The sequence below is a fragment of the Telopea speciosissima genome, chromosome 3 (assembly GCF_018873765.1).
Source record: "Telopea speciosissima isolate NSW1024214 ecotype Mountain lineage chromosome 3, Tspe_v1, whole genome shotgun sequence".
Lineage (NCBI taxonomy): Eukaryota > Viridiplantae > Streptophyta > Magnoliopsida > Proteales > Proteaceae > Telopea > Telopea speciosissima.
In genome coordinates this window covers 29,843,936-29,862,671 of record NC_057918.1, presented here as the reverse complement: position 1 = coordinate 29,862,671, position 18,736 = coordinate 29,843,936, and the positions used below count along the sequence as shown (strand labels likewise).

At 40.5% G+C, this 18,736-nt stretch overlaps 1 protein-coding gene across 2 annotated transcripts in view; it reads left to right on the top strand.

The window, feature by feature from the left end:
- The first annotated feature begins 11,665 nt into the window (after nt 1-11,665).
- The window catches only part of LOC122653622 (coatomer subunit zeta-1-like), a 31,488-nt gene continuing 24,417 nt past the window's right edge, over nt 11,666-18,736 (top strand). For both annotated transcript variants that reach the window (XM_043847528.1, XM_043847527.1), the window contains exons 1-2: nt 11,666-11,789; nt 13,399-13,558. In XM_043847528.1, the coding sequence (XP_043703463.1) occupies nt 11,766-11,789; nt 13,399-13,558 (184 nt within the window). In that variant the 5' untranslated portion in view covers nt 11,666-11,765. The remainder of the gene's footprint in view (nt 11,790-13,398; nt 13,559-18,736) is intronic.

Sequence of the window (18,736 nt, the reverse complement as noted above, 5' to 3'; positions counted from 1 at the left end):
CTATCTCATTTTATATGCCATCCTTAGGTGGGGATTTTCTGGTTTGAATTGTGAATGAATTTGAAGCTGCTTAATTGAGTTCTTTGTGGTTTAAATTGTGATGGGTTTCTTCTTCTGACGCAGGAAATCGAAGAAATTTGTATAGATAAAATGCAATTTTCCAGATAAGCTTTTGTTACCTTAACAGCAGCTTCAACAAGATTTGCAAGTTCAATAGGTCACGTTTTCTTCCTGAGAAGCATTAATGGCGGTAAGAATTGCTTCCCTTCTCTTAGCGTAACTGATCTTCCCCTTTTTTCAAACCCTAAAAGATATGGGAAAGATGAGTTGCAGTTTTTTTTTTTTTTTTTTTTTTTTTTTTGTTCTTCTTAGAAGGGCAATTCTGTCAGTTCAAGTCTAATTTTTAACAGTGTTAGTCATGCACTGACGGAATGGGCTTATTTGTTACCGTTTGCAAAACTCAGGGGGATATGCAGAATTTTTCAAAACTGGGGGGTGAAAATATCCTTTCGTCAAACCTCAGGGTGGTATGTGTAAATTTCCCTTTATTTTTTCGGTTGCTTTGATGGATGGTTTGACCACCCACTCGGACTAAGCTTCGGAATTGAAGGCTGACATCAGACACAAATGCGCATTCTAAAATCTTTCTAGATTGAGTTCCTCTCCAGGGAGTCCAGCACGCCCAGGGGGCATTCAGCAATTGGATTGTGCCGCACACATCCCTAGGCATGCATCAAGATGTGTGCGGCATAGCCCAACCCTTGGATGCCCCATGGGCGTGCCCTGGGCGCTGAGCTCCCTGGAGAGGAGCCGGATCCAATCTTTCTATCCAGGGCCGTTGTGATGATACGGGATTAAATTCCTTCGCAATGCAAGCATTTGGAGGTGCACTGCAATGCGACTCTAAGAGCTCGACACGTGGAAGAAGCTTCATCCAACGATTCAAACTCGATGCAAAACAATTTTTTTTTTTCTTCTCGAGCTCAGCATCGTTGGATGTTACATATTCCACGTGTCGAGCTCTCAGGCCCGCACTACAGGGCACCGCCATATTAGAGCACTACAGAGTATTTTTTTCCTGATGATTCTTGATGATAGTGATACTATCAAATAGGCCATATGATATTAGGAGTTGTGTGCACCCAAACTTTGGGATTTTTAATTGGAACTATTGAATAGAGGAATTATTACTAGGGAATCGGACTTGGTTTCTTTGTGTTGAGGATGAAAAAAGTGGCTGATTGACATCTATTTTTATGGATCGAGTTTTCCATGAGCCATGGTAAATGAGAATCCATTCACAAAGGACTTTTGATGGCTGTGGGAGGGTAATAGGAGGATAATTTAGTAACATACTAAAACCATATCAGAGTTTGTGAACCCTAGGATGGTGTGGTGAACCTTCACCGTATGGTGAAGGAAAACTTCTATTTTGATTGTGTTCTTTCTCTGAGAGGCTATGGTTAGCATGGGTATTATTAGGATTAAGGTCAAAATACATATAAGGTTTAACCATTTATGATCTTTAGTATAATTTGCTCCTGACATGTTCATCACCTATCCCGGATAAGTGCTTTTTTATTTTTGTTTTCTCAATTACTTGTTATTTCATATGGAATGCAAGAAGTCAATGTCAATAGATGGATAGTTGGTCATAACTTTCTTAGCTTTCCAAACTACATTGAAACAAATCCTTATACATCTATATCCCTATCTACGCCTGACGCCCTGACTACATTGAGCTTACCAACCTGCATATGTCACAATTGTATGTGATGGAAGTTTTATTAAAGAGACTAATAAAGTAGGATGGACATCAATTATTATCTTCAATAAATTAAAAAATAAAAAAAAAAAACCTTTTGGGCAAGAGTTCTCTATGGGGGAGCATGACCGCAGGGTGGTAATTTGTTGCACCCCCATCACTGAACCACGGGAAATGCAACTAGAGCGTACAACTACGCTCTCCAACCACCTGAATCACTGATGCAGTATCAAAGACTAACTCATTCACAACGACAAATAATAGGTAAAAAAGAAAGAAATAATATTAATAACATCAGAGTTAGCAGAAGCTATGTGATAGTATATAAAATATTGTCTATTCAAGTTTACCCCTTCAAGTGCAATTCATTCCGATCAGGACTTATGTATTACCTAATATATAATAATACAACAAACATGAAAGGAATCTAAAAGAATATACTTTTGAATCAAAAGATAGATATCAAAGTGTATCAAAAGATGGCCACCGGTCAAGAATCATTGTTCCCTCGAGGAACACACCACGCAGTAGCGATCCAGTCCATGCTCCACGATCTCCGGAGTCCACCAATCTTCGTGACCTTCTTCAGAAGTCTCGAACTCCGCACCGTCCTGCTCGAATGTACTTACAATCATCTAAAAAAATATGTTTCCTCGATGAATGGGCTTCATTGAACCCAGTAAGCAGCTAAGCCACACAAGCAAGCAGAATAATAATAATGAATGAGTTTGATTGCAAACCAGACATGATAAGCGAATCCCACAGCGTCCCATACCACTAGGATAATCGGCACATCATATATGATTTACAATCATGCCACATGAATGCATGATGAAGTTAAATTTTATTATTATCCACCTAACAAACAATGTCTAAGTCTGGTAAAGTACTACTGCAACACCCTAGGTGGCATCCCCGAAGTCGATACCATAAGCGGATGGTATACCGACGATGACAAACCCGAGTTACGGTTGGAAGCCTGCAGTACCGGTCTCCACCAAGAGATATACGCAAACCTCCATAATAACCCTAGCTCCTTCTCGGTCCCACGAACTCACCAAAGTTCTCCCGAGTTTTGAGAACGGTAATTCCATCACATAGGATATTATCATCGGTTAACCAACACCTTACCCCCTGTTGGTAAGGGGTGTAGTACGGGATACATTATCCTAGCCAAATGTATCTATTATATGAAAATGGTACCCACATGCATAAGCCAGAGGTCGAGTCCATAGTACCGAAAGACGGTCGGTCGGCTATCCTCTAGCCTCTCTAGCCTATACATACATTTACAAGTACGAGATGTGATTACCAAAAGCGGTCGGCCGGTCACCACCCCGTTTCCACCTAATGCAGTAGACAACTCTGATACAATTATAAGTACGGTAATCCCAAGCCCAACACTCATTGGCACTTGGATCCCGCTTTCGAAGCCCTAGATCTACATGTCATGATTGAAATCCACATTATGGAAACCCCAGGTCTAGCACCAACCAACACCCAAGTCCCATAACTAAATTCAATTCCATTCGCACCATAGTGCAGTATAATAAATAATATCGCAAGACAAAAATGTAAAGTCCTATCAACATCTAAACATATATATCGTCCTACATCTTAACGATAATTATATAATATAGCACATATGCGGGAATGGCATTCGCAAGACACGACATACAAACATTCCATAAATTAAGACGTTTGCTTAACTCACTCACCTTGATTCTCGATCAGTCGTTAATATCGAGTTCTTCAAATCGACGATCAATGCCAAGCTCACCGTCCCACGTACTAATACGCCCTCGTGCCGGGTGAGCCAACCTAAAGAGGGTGTACAATGTGGGGTGAGGTTAGTGTCTTAGGGTCAGAAGAGTTGGACCCCACAAGGTCATCAAACAAGGCTGAAACAGGGGACCAGTACATACAACAAAGCCAGGACCGACAGATGTCATCTGCCTGTCCCTCTCGGGAATCTCCACCGACATAAACAGTTTCTCAGGGACCAGTACATACAACAAAGCCAGGACCGACAGATGTCATCTGCCTGTCCCTCTCGGGAATCTCCACCGACAGAAACAGTTTCTCAGGGACCAGTACTTGCATGTGCCTGTCCATGTGCCTGTCCCCTGGCAGTAGCCACGACACCTACAATATTTTAGGACCGGCACATACAGTATGTGCCTGTCCATGTGCCAGTCTTGCTGTTCATGCCATTTCGAGAATGGTTTGGTAGCCCCAAAGTCTTAGGCTAAAATGGGGTATCCTTAGGGTTATTTAGGGCTTCTTGGCTATGAGTTCCACTCCATTAAAGGTACCAATACACATCCCCCACATGGATTCATAAATCCAAAGTTTAGATGGGTTTCCCTTTATTAAGAAAACTCATCGAATTCTACCTCACACCTAGGTTTTTCCATAAATGATTGGTAAAACCCATAAATGGGGGGGTAAAACCCCACTTAGGGCTCATAAATGGAGAAAGGTGAATGGGTTTAAGGTAGGGTTAGGTGCTTCATAGTTTAGCATCAAGGATTTACCATTAATGGCCCTTCCATTAGGGTAGGTGAAGCATTCATGGCTCATAATTCCAAACCCTAGGTCTATAAATTAGGAAATGAGAGAGAGAGAGGGAGAGAATGCTCACCAAGGTAGGAGAGCTAGCTTGAGTTCCACCTCTCTCCTTCCTTCTTCTTTCTTTCATTTTCTCCTTTCCTCTCCACGATTTAGGGTTTTTATTGTGAGGTGAATAGTGGTTTGACCCCTATTTATCTCACTTTAGTCTTAGGTTATGTTTGGTTGTCTTAGATCTTTAGGTCCATTTTAAGTTATTGGGCCCATTATACTACTAGGCCCATAATATGATTAGAAGGATTATAAAGTCCTAAGCCTATTCTAGTATCTATACTTATGAGTTATTAGGATACCAATTTACACCCAATCATCTGTAAGTGGGAATGGGTACATCGGGCGCGACCGTGCAGATCCTCGGAATGAGAAAATTCTAGGAATGCACCCTTGAAGATAAACTTTCCCCTACCTCTATCAATGTACCTATCCTCGATGACTTTTTCCGAGTCACGATCGACAATCTTGTGGGATGGCTTGAGTATCATGGCCCACAGTTCACTAGCATACTCCGCTCTCGGTTCTACACAAAAGGCTTAAACCAGACCGGTGGTTAGACCGGGTTTTAAACCGGGTTTTGGGCACGGATTTAACATAATTACCGCTTTTCATGGGGGGGGCAGGGCGGTCATTTGGCCCCCCTTCGTGTCTGGGTGCAATGCGCACACTCCCTTAGAGAGAATTCTCCCAAAAACTTTATAGGTTGTTGCCTCTATGGATTTTGGGTACACTAGAAGTGCATAAGAGAGATGGGGAATGTTGGGATTACAAAAAGCAAGATCTTTAAACGTCGGATGCATCAACATTTGGATTGATTGTAAAGATCTGGTACTGTGGATGGATCAGAATTCCTATTATTAGCCATGGGAGTCCTTCATTGTTTTGTGGACATAAGATTTATTATGAGATGTATATCTAAAGTCTGTATTAACCAGAAGGATGGGACCTTTATTGAAATTGCTTATAAACTAGCTATGCAAGCCAGGAGTAGCAAAATTAGAGCTTATGTATCTGATAATGTATTTTTTTGGTTTTTGAATTGTCAATCACCCTCAAAAATTTTAACCAACATGTGAGGGAGCGAAATGCCAAAATCTTCTCCGCCAAATTATGACTACTTCAAAGATTATGAAGATCATCAAAGCAGATATTCTCTATTATCATACGTGATTCTCCCAAGCATATGGTAGGGAGTGCATAAATCAAATTTGGTTAAAATTACTTTTTATGTAATTACTTAAATAATTTGATTACGATGAATAAATAACAAATAAGCATTAAAAATCTTATATACTTCATAAAAGAACCATGCTTAACATCGTAGCGCCTGCACCTGCGCCCAGACACCAATGGAGGTGAAATGACTATTCCACCCCCGTGAATGTGAAAAATCTTGTCCTTGTTGATGCTCCTGGGCATGCTATGATTGGCTACACTGGCAGGGGTCACACTGCCATGTAGATCAAGAACCCTCTCCCATATTTTCATTTTCAATAACTTTTGGTTTTTCTGCAAGATCGTGTATGTCTATGCTTAGTTAGTAAGTTCGAGTATTATACTTGTATCCTAACATTTAATTCAAAAAAATGCATTTTACCGTAGATTGTCGTATATATGGTAAAATACTCATTTTTTAAGTGCACCCATATTATACACGAATTAAACGCGTTTAATACTTTTTAACTTAAGTTTAGTTTTGTTAAAAAAAAAAGGGGTTTTTTACAATTACCACCCCAAAATCTTTACTATCTACTATTACCCCCCCCCCCAAAAAAAAACTTTCAAACAACTGTTATCCCCCTCTGATACATACTAACCACTAACTGACCCCCACCGTTACATTTCCGTAACAGTGGGGGGTTAGTCGTGACAGTGAGCCGTTGTCACAAATTTTCTAGGACCAAAATGCCCTTTTGGGGTGGTAATTGTAAAAAAAAAAAAAAAAAAAACCATCACCGTCCTCCTCCTCCTTCTTCTTCCTCCTCTGCAAAATTACAAACCCTAAATTACAAACTATTAAATTCGGTTAACAAAGTTGGAATAGATTTGCAAAAATTCGTCTAGAAATAGATTTGAAAAATCTTTCAAACCCTACACTAGCAATCCCTCAATAGTGTTTTTAGCCTCCAGTTTCGATTGCATCTCAAATTTCGACCAAAATCTACCTCTTCGTTCCTACTTGCACATATGAAAATCGGCCTCATTAGAAACTGCATCTTCTATCAGCGCTTCTCTGAAACGCTCATCTTACATCCAAAATGGCATGATGTGGTCGACTATCGAAGCTGAATCAGTGGTAAGTAAAAGAACAATCACTCCTCCAACTCTACTTCCTCTTCCATGGCCATTATTAATCCCCCCCTCTTCTCTATTATCCCTGATGTTGTTAACATGGTGGCGTCTTCTAATGTTGGTGGGAGTGTGGGACGAGAAAATGATAAGAGAGAGGAGCTAGGGCATCCATTCATCCATCTATCCATCCCTTAGGATTTCTACCCCTCTCCCCCAATTCCATCGATCAGCCCATCAAATCTGGGCATCCTAATCTAACCTCCGTCAAAGCCCTAATCAAACTATTCCAACACCCAAACCTCCTAACCCGCCTCTTCCTCTGTTTCATCAGGGACATGAACCCTAGGGTGGTCATCATCGCAGAAAGGGAGGTGACGGTGAAAATCTTGCCTTGATTAAACCTGAAAGTGAAGATTTTAATGTTGCAATTGGGAATCAGCCATGATTTGAGGATGAAGAGAATAGTTTGTAATTTAGGGTTTGTAATTTTGCAGAGGAGGAAGAAGAAGAAGGAGAAGGAGGAGGAGGAGGACGGTGATGGTTTTTTTTTTTTTTTTTTTTTTATTTTTAACAAATACCACCCCAAAAGGGCATTTTGGTCCTAGAAAGTTTGTGACAATGGCACACTGTCACGACTAACCCCCACCGTTACGGAAATGTAATGGTGGGGGTCAGTTAGTGGTTAGTATGTATCAGAGGGGGGTAACAGTTGTTTGAAAGTTTTTTGGGGGGTAATAGTAGATAGTAAAGATTTTGGGGTGGTAATTGTAAAAAACCCAAAAAAAAGAGACTCAAAACTTAAAGAAGAAAAAAAGCAAAACAAAACCCTTGCATAATACGATTTTGGTCTTCTTCTCTTCGAACCCTAGCCGTCGACTACCCCCATTCCATTCATCTCCATTCTCATTTCATTTCAGGTGGCCGATTAATTGCAATTGAAAAAATCAGTGATTGCAGAAGCAGATAAGCTTTGTTCCTCTTCTTCTTCTTCGTCTCCATTCGCCAAACGGTTGCAACGGTGGTTCCAGTGGTAGCCTGGAGGGAACACTCAATCTGAGGCTCTCTCTTCTTCGTCTCTGTAAGTCGTTCCTCTTCTTTTTCTCTTTTTTTTTTTTTTTTTGGTTTCATCTTTGTGTGGTTTAATTCACGGAACAAAATTTTCATAAACAAATATGATTCGAGTAACATGAGTTGACAAAACTGCTATTTGATGCAATTGATCATTGACTATAATTCTAATGCCCTGTGAAATAGTGAATCGTTGTCCCTTCCAATTCGTTGCCCCCTCCAATTCCCCCAATTCTTTGCATGGGGGCGGGAACCCCCTGCCCGGAAACACTACCCAAGGTGGGGTCCACTCCCCCCTAGTAGAGGAATTGGAGGTGCCTGCGAATTGGAGGTGATAATTATTCGTGAAGTAGTAGACAATTAAGCACAAGCTTGGCAGCAGGTCTTCTGAGCTCTACATATGACTATATAAATTTTTAAGTTGCTACTAAGGTACATGAACTTCCATTGGTGATGTTAGTTCATCTTAGAGATGAGTTCATTGATGTGAGCTCATCTCAGAGATGAGTTCTAGAACACATTATTTTATTTATTTATTTTTTTTTTTTTTAATGTCTGATGAGATACTTTTATTGATATTTTGATTTGATAAATGATAATCTTATGAGATGTAATAAGTATACGGATGTTCCAGACCAACGCGACTGTTATATCCAATGGTCATCTCTTCTTTGGCAAATATGGAAAACCCGAAATAAGGTAGTATTTAACTTTGAAAATCCGAATCTTGCTGCCACCATTAAAGCTTTTAATCATACTGTGGAAGAAGGTAGACTGGGTATAAGCCGATTAAGATTTCTTAATCCTCATTTGCCCGATATTAATCCTTCTTCTTACTGCTTGTCTTTTGATTTCAGCCTACCTGTTTCTTGTCCAATTTTTGTACTGGCTTTCACTGATGGGGCATGGAACACCAAGTCATTGAAAGGTGGAAGGGGGTAATTATGTTCGATGGAGTTAAGCGTTTCATTGCGGCTAAATGCAAGGCTGGTTCGAGTATCTCAGTAGCGTCTACGGAGGCAGAAAGTGTTCGTGATGCATTACTGCTAGCTAGCAGCTTGGGTTTTTCAAACCTGATTTTATTCTCAGATTGCCAGGCCCTTGTCAGCTCTCTTAACGAGATCCCATCCTCCCTTGATTGGGCTGCACTCTCCATTGTGGAGGATATTTTATCTTTTTCCTCAAGTTTTATAAACGTTGAGTTTCGTTTTATCCCTAGATCTTTGAATAAGGAAGCTCACTTCCTTGCAACAGGAGCTTCTAAATTTGTTTTATCTAGAACCTGGTGGCCTAATCCACCTCCTTTTCTTGTAAATATGACTTTTCTCAGCGGGAGATCCTCCTCTGCTGATTTTCTTTAATATAAGTTTAGTCACTTGTCCAAAAAAAATAAAAATATGAGATGTAATAGGGGATATTATATTATGTTTATTTTAGTTATGAGGTTTCTTTTTGATAAAATCATTGTCTATATGCTATTATTTTGTTTATTAGGTGGTGCATGTCTATTACATAGTGAATATATGCCTGTATTTTTACTTCTAGAGCGACCGTATTAAACATGTATTGTATTATTGCCTTATGTATTTTATTACGCCAGATTTTTTAAATGTATTTTTATTGTCTAGTGCGTTTTCTTGCCGAACGTATCCGTTCCCGTTCAATTGCCGTTCCTGAACTTACTAACTAAGTGTCTATGCCTTGATAGGTATGATTTATATTTCAAGTTCATTGGGTGATTTCTATTTCTGAAATTATTTTGGTTTGATTTTTGCATCTTATTTCAATGAAATAGAAATCAAATGGAATAGAAATTTAGAAATAGCTGAGGAGCTATTTTAAATTTGATATTGAAATTGATTTCATTCTTGCTCTTTAATGAGCACATGATAATTTTTATGGGTAAAATAGTAATTTCATGTAAAAAAGGGTTAAATACGCATACCCTCCTAAAATGCATCCAATATTCCTCATGCCCCCCCTAAGGTTCAGACAAGTCCACACGCACCCCCTGAAAATTCCACGTACTACCCCTACTTTACCCCCTAAATCCAATTAAGTCCACACCAGACATTACATACTAAAAAATGACCAAACCACCCTTTCTTCTATCTTTTCTAAAATTTGAAAAGATCTAATTGCCCTGACCTATTTGCTAAAATTTGAAAAGTCTAAGATGCCCTCATCTTCCCCAAATCATCATCTTCTTTTACAATGTAGATACCTAATACTACCACCACCACCACCGCCGCCACCTACCATTAACACCATCACTACTGTGAAGCCCCACCTCCAGCACCACCTCCAACTCCTCCACCTTTACCAATTCCACCACCGAGTCCCCCTCCCTTGCCTATTCCTAACAAAAACAGCTTCGTCGTGTGGAACCCCCTCGGATGTGTGTGGCACAACCCAACCCTTGGATGTCCCTAGATGATGATCTCTATTTGCAGCAAAAACACTCAAAACAAGGGTGCCGAAGGTTGCGTTAACAACAATATATCAATAGCAAATCTCAAACCAAGTTATTGGCTAAATTAGGAGGAAGGCAACCTCAATGGTGGTGTTGGAGGTGGGGTTTCACGGTGGTGATGGTGTTAATGGTGGGTGGGTGGCGGCGGCGGTGGTGGTGGTGGTAGTATTGGGTATCTATATTGTAAAAGAAGATGATGATTTGGGGAAGATGAGGGTATTTTGGTATTTTCAAATTTTAGTAAATCGGTCAGGGTGATTAGGTTTTTTCAAATTTTAAAAAAGATAGAAGAATGGGTAGTGTGGTCATTTTTAGCATTTAACGCCTGGTGTGGACTTAAATGGCTTTAGGGGGGAAAGTTAGGGGTGTCAACTGGTCTGGTTTTGGGCTATCGGTCCGGTTCTCCAGCGGTTTCGACTCTTAGGTGTCAAGACCAGATCCAGACCAATATGCTCACCGGTTCCAAATCTAAGATCTAGACCATTAACTAATGGGTGGTCTGGTTCCGGTTCCTAATCGGGTCCAAACATGCCCTTGTTGAGTAGCCAAATGTAAAACATTTTTCCCATTGGAACAAGAAATCTCAACCAAGCTAGAATCTTTTAAAAGCAATTCATTAACTATTGGTGTGTCATCTATGTGCAACAGATATGAGAGGGGTAGAATACTAGAATTTGAGGGGCCAAGTGTCTTGCTTAGTCTTGGGTCATGTTCTAATAGCAACTGGACAACAGCTGTATAATAAAAGTCACTTTAACTACTGTATGTTAAAATAGCAAAGATCATCTTTTAACATTTTAAAACATAAAAAATGGTGCAAGACAAGTTCAAGTGTATGCATTTCTTTCGGTTCCAACGGTTCCTTAACAGTTTCGGGGACCAAATCAGGTTCGGACCAATAACCTATTACTAAGATCAGATCCGGACCAATAAGCTATTGGGTGGGTCGGTTCCGGTTCCTAGCGGGACGGTTTCGGTCCAAAATTGACACCCTTAGGTAAAGTAGGGGTGGTACGTGGAATTTCAGGGGGTGCATGTGGACTTGTCAGAATCTTAGGGGGGCATGAGGAATATTGGGTGCATTTTAGGGGGTATGCGTATTTAACCCAATAAAAAAACACAACCCTTATCTCACCACCACCATGGCCCCGCCAGTCCGCCACCATCACCCCCCACCACCAACACCCTCTCCCAGAGAAATATATAGAATTTATTCTCAGATATTGAACTACCAAATGGATTTCTTATTCTTGAATATTTCATATTGACGCAACTAAAACAATTTCAATTTATTGACCAAAATTTTATTTGTTGCCTAGTTTGTGAAATCAATTCGAAATTAAAATAGAAATCATACCAAATCTGGTCTACAGTCCGGCCCGGTGGTTCGGTCCTTCATCCTGTAAGGGCAAAAATGGTATTATACATCCTCTCTCTCTTCCATCCAACGCCAGAAGCAACGGTCGTGCACAAAACTTCTCGTCGTCAGTCCGTCTCGCCATTCAGCTCTTCGAATCCAACTCTTGCTTCAGAATCTCTTCAATGGCGAATTTCGGTACTTACCAGGTAAGAACTCTCTCTCTCGCTAAATACGATTTCAATCTACTCTCCGCTTCTCGCCACAGCCTGGCTATCCAATGTCGATGTTGATTGCTATTGTTGCACAGATCTATTTTGTGTGCGTTGGAATCTAGGCGGTCGCTTTGCAAGAGCTCTGCTATGGTTCTGCTAATTTAGTTTAGGAAGAGCAGATTCACATTCTCCGATCTGTGATTCGCGGGATCTCGCTTTGCCTTTTTTTGAGGGGGGGGGGGGCGGGGGTGATCAGTCACTCTTTTGCATTTGTGTGTGTATGTCGATTATTAAAGCATTGCATTCTGCAATACTACTCTGTTTTTTGTTCAGATCTGAATTAAAAGTAAATATATTGCTTATTTCCAATCGATAAACGGTAACTCAGAACAACTTTTTGAGATTTGGTGCGAGTGTATTCGAAGAATTGGGTACACAGTACATGGTGATAAGTGATAAGTGTTCCAAACATTACTTGTTCACACGAGTTTGAAGAAAAATTGCTAAATTGATAAATTAGGACCAGATCCCAGATGCTGGTTTTCATATTTCGGAGAATTTGTTTCATTTCTTAAGTACTCTTTAGATAGGGCTGCAGAATAATTTTTTTTGGGGGGGAGGTAGGGATGGAGTGGGTGCAAGGGAGGCAATGAGCTGATGTTCTTTTAAGCTAATTCTGTAGATGGATGGGGGTGATCAGTCACTCTTTTGCATTTGTGTGTGTATGTCGATTATTAAAGCATTGCATTCTGCAATACTACTCTGTTTTTTGTTCAGATCTGAATTAAAAGTAAATATATTGCTTATTTCCAATCGATAAACGGTAACTCAGAACAACTTTTTGAGATTTGGTGCGAGTGTATTCAAGAAAAATTGCTAAATTGATAAATTAGGACCAGATCCCAGATGCTGGTTTTCATATTTCAGAGAATTTGTTTCATTTCTTAAGTACTCTTCAGATAGGGCTGCAGAATAATTTTTTTGGGGGAGGTAGGGATGGGGTGGGTGCAAGGAGGCAATGAGCTGATGTTCTTTTAACCTAATTCTGTAGATGGATGGGGGTGATCAGTCACTCTTTTGCATTTGTGTGTGTATGTCGATTATTAAAGCATTGCATTCTGCAATACTACTCTGTTTTTTGTTCAGATCTGAATTAAAAGTAAATATATTGCTTATTTCCAATCGATAAACGGTAACTCAGAACAACCTTTTGAGATTTGGTGTGAGTGTATTCGAAGAATTGGGTACACAGTACATGGTGATAAGTGATAAGTGTTCCAAACATTACTTGTTCACACGAGTTTGAAGAAAAATTGCTAAATTGATAAATTAGGACCGGATCCCAGATGCTGGTTTTCATATTTCGGAGAATTTGTTTCATTTCTTAAGAACTCTTTAGATAGGGATGCAGAATAATTTTTTTTGGGGGGGGGGAGGTAGGGGGGTGGGTGCAGGGGAGGCAATGAGCTGATGTTCTTTTAAGCTAATTCTGTAGATGGATCAGGGTTTCAGGTCATAGGAGGAATTCTTTCTTACTTATTTTTGGATATTTTATACTACCTTTTTTAACTAACATATCCTAATTTTCTGGAATCGTGTGTAGGAATCGTGCCCTTCAATAAAAAACATTCTTCTTCTGGATTCAGAAGGTAAACGGGTAGCTGTCAAGTATTACTCAGATGACTGGCCCACGCTAAATGCAAAGTTAGCTTTCGAGAAATCGGTGTTCACTAAAACTCAGAAGACAAATGCTCGGACTGAAGGTGACACATTTCTCCCTCCTCCCTGACTAGGCATTTTGGTTTTGAACGGTTTATGGAATATCATCTTGAAGGTATATGCTTTTCTTCATTTATATGATGTTTGCTATCAGTATTGGTAGTCAGCTCTATGAATAAGTCTTGATTTAACTGTATGACAGAAAATGAAGTGAGAGCAGACCCCTTAATTACACAGAGTTGAACTGCATTAACCTGACCACATCACAGATAGTGAAGTGAGATTTTTTTGTGTAAGCCTTCCCTCATTCGCCTGGGCTAAGTGAATGACATCGGCTAGTCCAATCCTCTCCACAAGTTACACTGATTCACATTCTTGGTCCTTTTTGTGTGTTAATATTTATTGTTCTTATTCCCAAGCTAGTGTCTTTTCATAGGATATATATAGGGAAACTCTTGTTGTAACCAAGGTTGGTTACAACAAGATTGTAACTTTACTTTTTTGCCCCTTGTCTTATTCTCAAAAGTTATTTTAGTCATGGATAAAAAAGGGTTTTTAAAATAAGCTGAAAGTGACCTATCATTATGTCATTTTCAAAAGTTGTCATTGTCCATGTGAAATGACAAGATTACCCATGCATTAAATAACTTTTGAGAATAAGACAAGGAGCAAAAAAGTAACGTTACAACTTCTTAGTTCACCTACTTGGTGACAACAAGATGCACCCATATATATTTGATGGAGTATGATGACACAATGGAAATAAAACTTAATTTTCTAATCATATTAGAATTCAAATCAATCCATTTGCAGGGATAGGGTTTTCAGTTAAAATTTCCATCACATGGAATGAGAGAACAATTATCTTGAGTGTCACTGATGTAGAAGACAACCCTATGTATGGGCAGAAGTACCACAGGAAGAAGAAGAGTCCCAGCCCATCCAAGACCAGTCAGCTCGAACCTAACCAGTCCCTAACTTTGGGACAGAATTGGACCAGCCAATTTGTCTTCATCAAGTTGTCTTCATCAAGTCATTTTTCAGCAGCAACTTGTAAGTAGCTTCTCAGCAGCAGCTTGTAAGCAGCTTCTCAGCTGTAGCTTGTAAGCAGTTTCTCATCAGCAGCTTGTAAGAAGCTTCTCAGTAGTAGCTTGTAAGCAGCAACTTGTAAGCAACTTCTCATCAGCAAGTATCTACTACTATTTTGGTTAAGCCCTCACTATATATAGAGTCCTTATTGTAAGTTTTTGGAAGAATAGAATGAATGAAAAAAATGAAGTTTGTTTTTGCAAACCATTGTCCTGAGAAAGGCTGAGAGATCACCTGAGAGAATTGAGGGTGAGAGGCCCACGGCTGAGACAACCCTCTATCACCATTACCCTTCTATCCCTCCATCTTCTCTTCTATCTTCTGTTTTATTTGCTGATTTGTTCCCTTATTCTGAAGTTTATTGATTGAGATCAAGATCCTGTCTGGGGTTAGATCATTTGTGATTTAACCTGACATTAAATTGGTATCAGAGCTATGGCGGAGGGAAGCTCCAACCAAGCCTCGATAGATCCACCTCCCTTCGTTTTCAAGACTCGAGTTCGTCTACTCAATGGGAGTACAACCATATTATGTGTTGATGAGAGGCGACGTGACAACATTATTTCAAGTGAATAGGTTGTCTCAGACAGGAGAGATTTGTATCATGCCTAAAGGTCAAGTGCATAGTTGATTGGTCTATACCCAAGAGCTTGATGGAAGTACGAAGTTTTCATGGACTTGCTTCATTCTATCGGCGTTTCATTAGGAATTTTAGTGCTATTGCAGCCCTATTACGGAGTGCACAAAAGGAGGGGGGGAAACACCATTCCAATGGACACCGGCTGCCACCAAAGCCTTCAATTTGCTCAAGGCAAAGATGACCGAAGCTCCTATTCTTCGTCTTCCCAATTTTGACCTCATGTTTGAAGTTGCTACCATCCCATGTTGGGATTGGAGGGGTTTTGATTCAAACGGGACACCCTATTGCTTTCTACGGTGAAAAGTTGAATGATGCTAAGAAAAGATATTCTACTCATGACATGGAACTCTATGCCGTCATACAAGTACTCAAGCATTGGCGACATTACCTCATCGGCAAGGAGTTTGTTTTGTACTCCGACCATGAAGCCCTCAAGTATCTCCATTCTCAAAGGTCCATTAGCCATCACCATGCTAAGTGGATCTCATATCTTCAAGAGTTTGTCTTCTCCCTCAAATACAAAGCTGGAAAAGAGAACCATGTAGCTGATGCACTCAGCCGGAAGGTACTTGTAATGAACACCTTCACCACACAAAGCACGGGACTTGAGCAAATCAAGGCTGAGTACATACATGATGCTGATTTTGCTAAAATTTATGAGAATTTACAGCAAGGGGGCGAAATGACAAGTATTCAGTTCACGATGGGTATTTATTCTTTGGAACATGCCTTTGTATTCCCAATACATTTTTGAGGCAGCATTTGGTTCGAGAATTACATGGTGGAGGAATGGGTGGACATTTTGGCAAGGATAAGATGCATGCTATGGTTGCTGACTTGTACTATTGGCCACATCTACAGCATGATATTCAGTACATTATTCAGCGTTGTCTCCCCTGCCAGCTTGCCAAAGGGGACAAACAAAATACTGGTCTCTATACTCCATTACCCGTACCTAATGCACCTTGGCTAGATATTAGTATGGATTTTGTTATGGGTTTACCACCTACTCGGGAGCGTCATGACTCTATTTTTGTAGTAATGGACAGAGTTTCGAAAATGGCTCATTTCATCCCGTGTCGCAAGACCTTTGATGCAAGCCATATAGCTAAGTTGTTCTTCAAGGAGATAGTGCGCATACATGGATTGCCTACGTCTATAGTTTCTGACAGGGATGTAAAGTTTGTTAGCTATTTTTGGAAGACCCTATAGATGAAGACTAACACAAAGCTGAAATTCTCTACGGCAATCCATCCTCAGACTGACGGTCAGACAAAAGTTGTGAACAGAAGCCTCAACAACCTTCTTAGATGTCTTGTTTGCGATAATGAGACTACTTGGCCTTCTATTTTGGACATCGCCGAGTTTGCCTATAATAGTTCAGTCAACCACACCACAGGACGCACTCCCTTTGAGATCATCCTTGGTCTACAACCACGTAGGCCCGTAGATCTGGTACCTTTACCTCCTCATGCTAGGGTTAGTATAGAGGCAGATGAGTTTCTTCGCCATATTACAGAGGTCCATACGGATGTTCAACGTCGGATTGCTCTTAGTAATGACCATTATCAGGCTATCGGCAATCGACATAAACGTTATGTGGAGTTTCAACTAGGAGATATGGTTATGGTTCGAGTTACTCCGGAACGTTTTCCTCCAGGTACCAACCATAAGCAGCACCCTCGGAAAATGGGACCATACAAGGTGTTGAAGCGTATTGGCCCAAATGCTTATATACTCGAATTACCGTCAGACATGAAGATTAGTAACGTCTTCAACGTGGCTGACCTCACTCTTTATGTGGGGCATCATACTGATGAGGGTGATACGGAGCATGCCCTTCGGCTTCCCCATTTAGGTGTGAGGAGACATACCTTGACTTTGTGGTGCAAAGTTGGGCCTTTGGAGACTAAGCTGGCCTTGATTGTGGAAGTTAGATGGGTCTGCTTGGTTCCCTTGATTCCAGGAGAAATTGGGGTGATTTCTCCATCCTGGATTGTAAGTATTGCTATATGGATCATTTAGGTAAAGAGCACTTACAATCGCAGTGTTGGAATTACCCACAAAGGTGTTGGGGCATTCCTCCAAAAGATGTCTAGGGGTATGGCACCAACTGCATATTGACCCATGGTTGACTTGGTTAACTGGCATAGGCTCTTTAGGGATAATGGACTCGAGCCTTTTGATGAGGCTATCCAGTTTGGCTTCCTTTGCTGGCACACCCTCAATGAGGTACCCCTTAGTGGTCCATTCAGCCTCTTGGGAGGATTCCCACTCCCTAGTCTTATCAGCCAAGTTGGTCAAGAATGTCCAAGCCTCATTCTCATCAGAAAAAGAGGTAAAGCCTGCAGAACACATAGACTCTAAAAGTTGCTTGGTCTGAAAGTCAATGCCCTAAATAATTTGACATATTTGCCACAAGTCAATACCATGGTGAGGGCATTCTAACAGGAGGTCTTGAAATCTTTCCGTGAACTTAGAGAAGGACTCATGTGGTTTCTGCCTGAATTGGAGTATGTCACTCTTGAGTCTATTGGTTTTGTGAAGAGGGAAATTTTTTCTCAAGAAGACAATTGTGAATTGATCCCATGTAGTAATAGAATTAGTTGGTAGTTCATAGAGCCACTTCATGGCCTGGTCTTTCAGGGAAAAGGGTATAAACCGAAGCCTAACTGCATCATCAGTTAAATTTTGAACCTTGATTAGAACACAAACCTCCTCAAATTTCTTAAGGAAGAGATATGTATCTTCATTGGCCATCCCATGGAAGTGGGGTAGCATGCTAATGAAGTTGGTCTTGAGTTCATAATTGTTCCCTGTAGCAATAGGTAGACTGATGCAAGAAGGCTATGTAGCCCTGGTAGGGTAAAACCTATCCTTAAGAGTCTTGGGTTGTTGGTTACCCATGGTCAAAGGTGGTGGAGAAGGTGGGATTCTAATAAGACGGTTGCTTGAATCACGGGTCCACACTGTAGCCACCTAAACAGATATGAGGTCTCCTTAAGAAAAATTAAATAAAAAGAAAAATAAAAGACTAGAAAAAATAAAAAACAAGAGGGAGTCCAAGGTAGATGGTGCATCTGTCCCTCAAGAATCGAAACAGTGGTTCCAAAGCTGTAAGGTTGCCGTATAGGTTGACAGCAAGGGAACCCGTATAGTCTTCAAGAGCCACCTACGGGCGACTCCAAGTGGATTCTGATGTAGAGTGGAGGACTACTATACGTTTCTGTTTCCAATAGCACTTCACTATGTCGCTTTCCTGTTATCAAAGTTGGTCACCTCCAAAGATAAGTCACATGCAAATCCACCCAACTAAGTCAAGATGCAGCATCATAGGTAACTTAATCCTATGAGGGACACCAAAAGAGGTAGGGTTTGGGCATATGAAGAACTTTAGATTGGGCGCATAGTCTTTGAAACAGAATAGAAACAAGATGAGATTTTCAAAAACTTTTTTTTTTTTTCCAGAAAAAGAAGAGGAGAAAGAGAAGAA